Source organism: Phoxinus phoxinus (genome assembly GCF_949152265.1).
Source record: "Phoxinus phoxinus genome assembly, chromosome: 11".
In the NCBI taxonomy this organism is placed as follows: domain Eukaryota; kingdom Metazoa; phylum Chordata; class Actinopteri; order Cypriniformes; family Leuciscidae; genus Phoxinus; species Phoxinus phoxinus.
Window position 1 is genome coordinate 22,343,648 of NC_136886.1, and position 11,270 is coordinate 22,354,917.

The 11,270-nt window shown below is 43.6% G+C and overlaps 1 protein-coding gene across 1 annotated transcript; it reads left to right on the forward strand.

The window, feature by feature from the left end:
* Positions 1-5,029: 5,029 nt before the first annotated feature.
* LOC307007215 (uncharacterized protein) lies at positions 5,030-10,438 on the forward strand. Its single transcript, XM_079628979.1, has 10 exons — positions 5,030-5,118; positions 5,358-5,526; positions 5,955-6,040; positions 7,136-7,272; positions 7,726-7,922; positions 7,994-8,099; positions 8,835-9,106; positions 9,376-9,584; positions 9,675-9,834; positions 10,077-10,438. Exons 5-10 carry the CDS (start codon positions 7,808-7,810, stop codon positions 10,160-10,162), a joined length of 948 nt encoding a protein of 315 aa, XP_079485105.1. The 5' UTR covers positions 5,030-5,118; positions 5,358-5,526; positions 5,955-6,040; positions 7,136-7,272; positions 7,726-7,807; the 3' UTR covers positions 10,163-10,438.
* Positions 10,439-11,270: the final 832 nt, after the last annotated feature.

The following is an 11,270-nucleotide window of genomic DNA, read 5'->3' on the forward strand; positions in this document are numbered from 1 at the left end:
ACATAAAATCGACTCGTGTCGATTGTGCAATACATGTAAGTTAGTGAACGTGCCCGCTTTTCAGTGCCCACAATCACTACACACTGCATGTCCCGTGGTTTCTGTAAAAACGAAACGAATGCACGGTCAGTCGGTTCTGATAGACAGTACTCTCTGCTACACGGTGTCCCGGCCACAGCCGATGATGTAATGTGTGTAACTGTATGCCCACGACCCAGTGCCCATTCATACACACAAGCACAGCCCCACACAATACAGGGCTTGCACACATAAAATCGACTCAATGTCGATTGTGCATTATATGTAGTGAGCGTGCCCGCTTTCAAGTGCCCACAATCACTACAAGCTACATGTCAACATGGTTTCTACGGAGCTCGCACCGCGTGCTCTCTCTCTCTCAGCTGAGAGAGCTGAGCGCGCGCGCGGGCTGCCCGCTCGATAAGCGCGCCCCCGCATCACGCCATGTTACAGCACACGACTGCTCTCGTGTCGCCGCCATTTCGCGACCAGAGCCCGGTTTTTCAACCCGTGCAAGCACAGCCCCGTACAACACAGGGTCTGCACACATAAAATCGACTCAGGTCGATTGTACTTTACATGTAGTGAGCGTGCCCACTGTCCAGTGCCCACAACCACTACACACTGCACGTTCCGCGGTTTTTCTGTAAAAACGAAACCAACGGACGATCAGTCAGTTCACAAACACAGTATTCCCGGTGTTATAAATGTGCCCGCTACCACGCGCCCACATTTATTCACAAATATACGAGCCCTACGGGCAGCCCCGTTCAACACAGGGTTTGCACACTTAAAATCGACTCAGATCGATTGTGCTTTTACATGTAGTAAGCGTGCCCACTGCCAAGTGCCCACAACCACTACACACTGCACGTTCCGCGGTTTCTGTAAAAACGAAACTAACGAACGGTCAGTCAGTACACAAACACAGTGTCCCCGGTGTTATAAATGTGCCCGCCACCAAGCGCCCACGTTTATTCACAAGCATAACGAGCCCTACGGGACTCGTCCCGCGCGCTCTCTCTCGACACAGAGAGCCGAGCTCGCGCGGGATGCATACTGTGTTAAACATGCCCCCCGCCTCACACGCCACGGCGTCCATGTCACAGCACACGGTTGCTCTCGTGTCGCCGCCATTTCGCGACCAGGGCCCAGATTACATTCAACCCCTAGTCACACGTGCAGATGCATGGGAAAGACTTCCCGGGGTCTCAGAATGGGTGCTAGAGACTATAAAAAGAGGCTATTCGCTACAGTTTCATCGACGCCCTCCCCGTTTCACGGAGAAAGTCGAAACCACGGTGAAAACAGAAGTAGCACATCTACTTCGAGCCGAAATAGCGAAGCTATTGAGCAAAGGGGCCATAGAGCCTTTATCTCAGAGCGAAGGGGGTCTGTACAGCAGATATTTTCTGGTACCGAAAAAAGACGGGGGTCTCAGACCCATTTTAGATCTCAGGCATCTGAACAAAGCGCTGACAAAGCGAAAGTTCAGAATGCTCACGACCAGAAGAATCCTCGCGCAAATTCGCCGAGGAGACTGGTTTATGGCGATAGATCTGAAAGACGCGTATTTCACATACAAATTGCGTCACGTCACAGGCGATTTTTGAGATTCGCCTTCGAGGGCCGGGCATATCAGTACACAGTCCTGCCATTCGGCCTGTCTCTAGCACCTCGTACATTTACAGTGTGCATGGACGCGGCGCTGGCACCCCTGAGACTCCGAGGCGTTCGAATTCTGAACTATTTGGACGATTGGCTAATTCTGGCTCAATCGCCGTCAGAACTCGCTCACCACAAGACACTAATACTCGATCACCTCGAGTGCTTAGGTCTGAGAGTCAATTGGGAGAAAAGTTCACTGTTTCCCAGTCAAAGGATCTCCTTTTTAGGACTGGATCTGAACTCACTGTCTATGACAGCACAGCTGTCATCACAGCGCAGGCGAAATACCCTGCAAATGGCGAAATCCTTCCGCAGCGGCCACATAGTGCCACTCAGGAGATTTCAGAAAATGCTGGGCCTCATGGCCTCAGCCTCAACAGTGCTGCAGTTGGGCCTGCTGCGCATGCGCCCACTACAGTTCTGGTTGAGAGCGCGCGTACCGCGCCGAGCATGGTTACACGGTCGTTATCGCCTCAAGGTCACTCAGGAATGCATTTCAGCCCTGACACCATGGAGAGCGTCAGACTGGTACCGGTCAGGTGTAAGCCTGGGGACTTCCTCGAGCCTGAAGGTGGTGTCCACGGACGCGTCCACCTCAGGCTGGGGAGCACTGCTCGACGGCAGACCGCTCTTTGGCCAGTGGGCAGAGCGGGCCAAACTACCGCACATAAACTGCCTGGAAATGATGGCGGTGGACTTTGCGCCGAGGCGCTTCTGTCCCCGGATAAAAGGACACCACGTCCTGGTTCGCTCGGACAACATGTCGGTAGTAGCCTACATAAACCGCCAGGGTGGCGTGAGATCCCGGAACCTATTCAGGTTAGCGGAACGCATACTGGTGTGGGCCCAGCACAACCTGCGCTCGTTAAGAGCAATGCACGTGCCAGGCCACTTGAACGTAGGCCCGGACAGACTCTCACGGAACAACGTTCCTACGGGAGAGTGGTCCCTACACACACAGACAGTGCGTCTGCTGTGGAAAACGTTCGGCAGAGCGGAAATAGACCTGTTTGCAAACCAGGAAAACGCTCACTGCCCAGAATTCTTTTCGAAGAGCACGAACGCGCTGGCCAGAGCCTGGCCCCGCCGTCCGCTCTATGCTTTTCCTCCTGTCTCACTCCTGCCTCAAGTGCGGGAGCGTATCAAGGAGAGCGGATGCTCAGTACTACTGGTTGCTCCATACTGGACGAATCAGACCTGGTTCCCAGCTTTGATGCGACTGAAAAGTACTGCCCCGTGGCCGATTCCAGTGAGGAGAGACCTCCTCTCACAGGCCAAGGGCTCGATTCTGCATCCTCACCCCGAGCTTTGGTCCCTACACGTATGGGCCATAAACGGGTACCCGCTAACCTCCCAAGAGGAGTGTTAGACACGATCGAACAAGCCAGGGCTCCGTCTACTAGACGACTCTACGCTTCCAAATGGTCGGTGTTCTCTGGATGGTGTTCAGATCAAGGTCTGTCACCACTTCAGTGTGGAGAACCGGAGATTCTCTCCTTCTTGCAAGAGCTATTGGATAAGGGAAGAACCCCATCCACGCTCAAAGTCTATGTGGCTGCCATATCAGCGTTCGTTAATCCAACGCTTGGCCATTCACTAGGCAGGAACGACCTGGTGGTCCGCTTCCTTAGAGGCGCCAGGAGGTTAAACCCTCCAAGGCCTCCTTCAGTCCCCGTTTGGGACCTTTCTACGGTGTTGAACGCTATGAAAGGGGCCCCTTTCGAGCCTATTCACTCAGTTGACATGAAACACCTGTCTTTCAAGACCGTGTTTCTTTTGGCTCTCGCTTCAGTGAAGCGTGTGGGAGACTTGCAAGCGCTCTCAGTGAGAGCTTCTTGTATGGAGTTCGGGCCAAACGACTCTGTAGTCGTATTGAAACCGAAGCATGGGTACGTGCCTAAGTCCCTCAACACAGCGTTCAGGGCTCATGTCATCTCCCTGTCGGCCCTGCCGGCCTCAGAGGACGGAAATAGCTCCCTTTGCCCGGTCAGGGCATTAAGAGCTTACGTGTCCCGCTCCGCTGTTTTTCGACAGACGGAGCAGCTCTTTGTTTCGTTCAGCGGGCGCTCCAAAGGGCGAGCCGCAACGAAACAGAGTCTGTCTCGATGGGTAGTGGACGCCATTGCGCTAGCCTACGCATCTAGAGGTTTGGAATGCCCTTTGGGCATCAGAGCACATTCCACGAGAGGCATGGCCTCTTCATGGGCTTGGTATAGCGGAATCTCGTTACAAGATATCTGTATGGCGGCAGGCTGGGCCTCCCCGTCTACATTTATTAGGTTCTATAACCTAGAGGTTCCTGCGTTGCAGGCTAAACTGCTCTCGGTCTAGAAGACTATGTATAAGTGTTCCTGCCCCGCGCTGCGGCCCAGGTCACTTCAATGTTTAATATGTATAAGTGTCCCTGCCCCGCGCTGCGGCCCAGGTCACTTCAATGTTTAATATGTATAAGTGTTCCTGCCCCGCGCTGCGGCCCAGGTCACTTCAATGTTTAAGCATCACTCACTGACAATGTGTCCCATGAGCATGCTATTACCCCTCATATATATCTATATTTACATATATATGCTATTATGCCTTAAGAGGCACTACTATAAAGGGATGATGCTATTTTAGCCGCTCTCCCTATACTTCTTGGGGTAGGCACTTGTATACCAGGGCGCGCGCGCCCTTAGGTGTCTGTGTCGGTCCAAGAGCACGCACGGCGGTTTACATAGGGTTCCCGTAGCGTTCTTTCGACGCAGTACGAGAGAACTCTACGTAAGAGAACGTACTCGGTTACTAACGTAACCTCGGTTCTCTCTAGGAGAGGGAACGAGTACTGCGTCTCATGGCCGTGCGTGCCCACGCTGCGTCGCTTCATTGACGAAAATCAGTGTGTTAGACAGCTATGCTCGTATTTATAGGCCTAGGCCACGCCTGTTTGGGCGGGAGGTGACGCAGAAGGGCGCGAAGTGTCCTCATTGGTCAGCGTCTCTGGCCTCGCATAGGCTGTGCTTTTCTGGCAGAGCAGCCAATGGGTGAGCTGTATTGTTTCGCCTAGGTTGTATGCTTCAGAAAAGCGTTTTACAATATTACAAAATTAAGGATTAATTTTAGGCTTCAATCTCGACAAAGAAATATCTTTCCCGTAGCGTTCTTTCGACGCAGTACTCGTTCCCTCTCCTAGAGAGAACCGAGGTTACGTTAGTAACCGAGTACGTTACCGAGTACGTTCTCACATCAAGGGTACAGTGATAGGCAATTACTGTTTCATTCATGATTGGTTGCTGTGTTGAGTATTTGGCATAGCAACAAGACGCTGATTGGTCGAAATCACTTCAGCTATAGAATTTTCCGAGCTGACAGCAGGAAGCAGGCTACACGAGTCAGTGCAGCGGTCCAAGCAGGGTTTATTTTAAATATCAAACTTGAAGAAGACCAAATTTAAAGGTGAGTTCTGATAATTTATGTTTATATTTAGTTCACAAGTCGAAAATATAAATGTTTCAGCCACTTAACGTTAATTTAGCGAATTAAATTAGCTTCGCATCAAACGCTTTTTAGCCATTTGACTTGTATACACTTTTTTATATTTTTAATGCAGTTATTGACTAGTCATCGCGTATACATAATATGGCGTTTGTTCTCCATTGTCCACTATAACTGTTAACTGTTAGCTTTGCTATTAGGTATAGCAAGCTTCATGAAGCTGATTGCCCGGGTCGCTGCAGCTGCTGCATTTTCAAATAGACCGGAGAGCGGGAAGCCGAGCACGAGCACCACCATGGCGTCGCCCTCTTTATCCAGAAGAACTTTGGAGCTTGGTCTCGAATTACAAGACAAAGAGAAGATTCAAAGGTGGGTTTTATGTTTAACCAAATAAAAAAAAGTAAAAAGCGTTTTATACAGCCACTCAACATGACATTAGCGAGTGTAACGTAAATAGCGTAATTAACGTTAGGTAACTTACGAATCCAGTATTAGCCGTCTATAAAATATATTTTAAAGCTATTGAATTTATGTGTCATAAGTAACGTACACATTTAATACGTAATTATTGAAAACGAATGCTTAACCAGAGGTGCCATGTTACTTTACATTAGTCCATAATACTGTGCAGTTGTTGAAGAACGTGATTGAACGCCACCGAACAGTGCACTGTTCTCTGTGTTTAAATGAATGCGATTAACGTTAACGTTACCTGAGTCTGCCCTAAGTCATATACATGTCATTCATTTGATCAGAAAACTTTGTTGAAACTCAGCAAATGTGTCTTTGATTTTTAGATCATGAAGATGATGGGGTAAACTGTCTCACTGATCACACATCTGAAAGTCTTACTGCATCCTCAGCTGTGAGTCAAGTAGCATCAGTAAGTTACTATTTTTGCTATCAGTACAATCCCAGATAGCATGTATAATCGGCCCGAGCTCGGCTGCCCCGCGGCGCCTGCGGCTCAGACTCGGCATCGGCGTGTGTTAACCGGGCCGAGTGTGGCCCGCAGCTCACTCTGGCACATGCATTTTTGTTACGGCTGTACAGCACTGGGCCGATTCATGCTCGCCGCATCTGGCTGTAGAGATCCGGGCCACTTCTGGAAATGACTCGGCTTACGTTCAATCAATGGATTTAATGAAGCAATAATTAACATAAAAATTATTTTAAAATTGACATAAATTCCTGAACGCATCTGATATCTACTCGTCGAATGTCGTGAACTTGTCCAAAACAAAATATCTGCGGTAAAACTTTATATTAAACTATAGCTACTAATAATAGTGTCGTTTTGCACAGCATTCTTTAATATTTATAACCATGCAAAACTATTTTTTTTTGTAATGAAGCATGCAGATCATTATTTACCCATGTTATTTACATGTACCAATTTTGTATTTAATTTTTATTTACATGTACTATTTTAAACGTATGCGCGATCAGCTGACATCATCATCCCTCGCACAGCAGTGGGAGGGGTCTCATTGTAGCCTAGTGGTGATGATCACAAGTTTTTGCAGTTTGGACAACAACAAAAAAACAATGGATACGAAATTGGCAAGACATACGAAATTAGGATCATCTAAGAAAATGGGTAAATTGGGCTTTTATTTTCTATTATTTTATGTAACGTTAGCAGACGCTCTGAAAGGGAAGTTAACACCACGCGTGAGACTAACGTTACATAACCCACATACAGCTGCCTGCTAGCTCCACTTACTGGCATAGAAATCCTCCTACCACCTAAATCGCCTAAGTGATAGCATATGTGCTCATTAATACCATACAAACAGTACAGTTCTTTGAAAATTGTTCCAATCCAATGGCCATTTGCAGATAATGTTGTGATTCATTGGGTTTTAAACGCGGTTTCAAAGTAACTGGGTAATAGCCTAGCCAATAGCATTTAGCTAAGCTCGAACAATGCACGGCAAATTTCAAATCTTGCATAATGAATGATGTATTTCCGTAGCCTATACTGATTGGACGACGGTCATTGAATGGACGATAAAGGTGTAACGTTACACACGCCATAGACTGGTACACCGGTAAGAGATTCAGTTGGTCAAAAGTTTGACAACATTTCAACGTTGGAGTTCGATCACAAAGGTAAGGTTTTAATACTTGATATGCTGTTGGACTCGGACTCTTGTTATTTTAAAACATTCACAATGTCAAATTGTAACCGTGATTAGTAGGCTATAACTTTAATTTAGATCCAGTTATTTTAAGAAACTGAACTAATTACATATGAATTCAAAATTGACCATTTACTTTATTAGCGTAAAGTGTCCAAAATTGAAGAGACACTTAAATGTCATGCTTCCTTTTCAAAACAAGTTTGCCTGTCTACCTTTACTGCATTTAAATTGACATCAACAGCAATTCAAATGTGTGTATTTAGGATTTTATTGTAGTGTAGATTTATTTAAACATAATACACCTAAATCCCACATTCAGGTAGTGTTTTGTGGGGTGTAACATAACAGTATTTATGAAAATAAAATGGTTGAAATTGTAAATGTGAAAAATGCAACAAATTGCTCTTCTTTTTTTTTTAAGATTTCATTTTTGAAAATGTTCCATATTGTGGAATTCACCGAATCATCTGAAGTAGAAGTTGTGCCATCTTCATGGGTGCAGAATGGTACCTGTGCTTGGCCGACTTACAAATCTGTCAAATCTTACAAATCTGACACAGCAAGAATCTCCAAATCATACTTGGTCTGCCTTCAGGGTGCGAATTATTCACACAACAGGTAATATAATATATTATGAAAACACTATTTCATTTCATTTTTGGGGATGTTAACAATGTAATATTTTATAGACCCCTATCAGGAAGCTCGGCTCAAACTTCCACAGGCAACTCTGATGTCTGACTTGCAGACAGATGATGATGATGATCGTCCAGCATACACAAAAAGAAAGAACAGGTTTGTTTGTATTTTTTACCACAGTTGTTTTTCATATTACTGGTGTAGGGCAGTTCCAACGTTATGGACGTGACATTTGCGATCAAAAATTTAAAGGGATACCCCACTTTAAAATGAAAATTCTGTCGTCATATACTCACCCTCATGTTGTTTCAAACCTGTATAAATGTCTTTCTTTCTTGTGAACAGAAAGGAAGATATTTAGAAGAATGTCAGTAACCAGACAGTTTCTGGTACCATTGACTTCCATAGTAGGAAAAAAGATATACTATGGGAGTCAATGGTACCAGAAACTGTCTGGTTACTGACATTCTTCTAAATATCTTCCTTTGTGTTCACAAGAAGAAAGAAATTCATACAGGTTTTGAAACGACATGAGGGTGAGTATATGACGACAGAATTTTCATTTTAAAGTGGGGTATCCCTTTAAATATAAATTCTCAGTAAATGCATTTAATACCAGCCACTCCGTGAATTATACAGACCTAACTGGACAACTTAAAAAGAGTATGGTTTTTTTCAATGGTAAAGATGACCTTTGCATGGATTTGCCCTGTGGTTAACCCCAAAATGAAAAGTCTGCAACAACTTCATGAGGGAATAGATTATAGAACTTTCATTTTGGGTGAACTATGTCTTGTGTATGTAAATTATACATCTATTGCATTCATCCATTATAATCTGCATGTTTTGTTATGGCACTATTTTAATTTTTTTCCACATTTATCTGTTCAGGGGGAATAAAAGAAACCACTCAGGTGAGAGTGATGAAGATCATTTCTTTGCCAGCAAGAGACTGGAAAAAACAGGCAGAATTCAGGATCATTCAGAAGTTGTTGCAGCACCACAAATACCGTCACCACCACTGACTATGGTAGATGCCCTGAGAACTCCATCCAGACAGGCATATGGCATTACAAGTCCCAACACCTCTAGGAATAATTTAAGTCCATGTACCAGTGCAGTTGGAGATGGAGACAGCACATGTTACAGTTCTTCATGTGTTTGTAAGTATACACAACTTACTCTTTACTTTTTAGTTGAATTAGGCCTTTAAAAATATTAACTAAACAATTTTAACAAAACTAAAAAGATTTCTGGTAAACTTAAACCCACTGTCAAGTTGTTTTATTTTAATTGTTTTTCTTTGGATGGTTGTCCAGTGGGTAAATATTATATAAATATAAATATTTACTGACTCTTTATCCTACCAAACACTATATGAAAAAAGCAAGCTTCAAGTTAATTTATGCTCTATTATTTTTGTATTTTGCAGCCCTGCTGACTGAAGTTTTTAAAGCACAAGAGGTCATCAAGCATCAGCTTGTCATGGTTCTAAAAAATCAGCAAAAACAGAACAGTGCTCAGTCGCAGAGTGATGAATGTCCAGACATCAGTTCATTCAACCTTCCTTTGTCAGATTTATCTGATCTGGAAAGGCTTGAAAATCAAATAAAGGATCAGCCAGAACAAATCAAGAAGTTTGTAAGTTCAAGCACTTGCATTTTTCACTCAATTTGTCTTGTGTATTATATATTTTTTGTATACTCAGTTATTTGTGTTTGTTTTAAATAGGTAACCTATTTTGGAATTATTGGTGGGTTTTCCACTAAAGAAGCTGTGTGGCGTATCCTGGGAAAGCTTTTGTTGAACTCCTTGGCTAAAAAAGTTAACTGGAGTGGTGCAAACCAAAAACTGGCATTTCGTGGATTGGCCCTCAGGACTGTTGTAGTCAGTAAGTTATACTCCAGCACATTGAGGCTGCTATACTGTCTGTCGTGTAAGACAACTTTCACATGAATATGTATTTTATTTTTATAAGGATTTAAGTAACATTTTCTGATCTGTAGTTAGAGGGGAAAAAGTCCATCTTATGTAGGTTGCACTTGTTTGGTAACAATCATGTTATTTATTTTTATCAACACTGTTGCACGACAAAGTATAACTATCTATTTTTGACTTGTTTTCTATATACAGATGCAGTAAGGACAAATGTCCATACCAAGATGTCCACTGATAAAGGTGGAAAAATATATAACAAGATGGCTACTACTTGCTCCTGACAGGGATGGAGGAAGGAAAGAGCTAAATTGAGCAGGCTTCAAGAAGGCTTTTAAGAGGTTTCCTCAAACTTGTGCGCTTTACACAGGCACTTTTTTTTTATATTAAAGTTTATTTAAAATTTGGTGTTTTAGGATATTTCTTAACTTGTGCAATGTTGTTACTTATGTTCAAATTTATTTAAGTCTTTTAATTTTTTCTTTTTAATTTTGCAATATATATATTTTTTTTATTTTTTTTGATGCAAGTATATTTCTTTATACTAGTGTAATTCCCTAAATGACTTGTGTGTTTTTAAGTTGTTTCTTGAGACATGTGCAATTTTATAAATAAATATTTTCTTCATATTTTCTGGCCTTGGTTTATATCATTTGCAACAATTATGGGATAAATATTAAAATGTTTTAATTTTGTTTGCATTTTATTCAAAAGTTAGTAGGCTATACATATGGATTGACTTTAGCATTTTCTTTCATTTCAACACAAAAGTAATTACATGGGTTATTCAAGAAACATCAACAGCCTAAAGGTTCATAATAACATGGCACGATTGATTCGCGCCAGCTCCGGCGTGCAGTGCGTATTAGTGAAGGCCCGATTCCGGTTTTATTGCGGCAGGGTCGGCAAGTTAACGGCTGCCGCATCTGGGCCGATTGATTCGGACCGGAATCGGCCAGTGAGTAAACAGGCATCCGGCACGAGTGCGGCAGACGGAAGCGGGCCGACGGGTAAATCTCCGGCAGGTGAGAATCTAACCGGATCTGGCCCGAGTGTATTTTGCTATCTGGGATCAGTTATTTGAGTTTCTTAATCTTATGATATTATTTTTTCTGATGAGGTTGAATTTTTAGTCCTAAGAGTTTGTTTGCCATAAAGACAGAGTGATGTAAATCTTGATAAAGCACAGTAAAACTGCACTTCAAATGAAATCGTACTCGGTTACTAACGTAACCTCGGTTCTCTCTAGGAGAGGGAACGAGTACTGCGTCGATATAGCGACGCTACGGGAAAGATATTTCTTTTTCGAGATTGAAGCATAAAAATTAATCCTTAATTTTGTAAAATATGTAAAACGCTTTTCTGTAGCATACAACCTTAGGCAGAGCAATA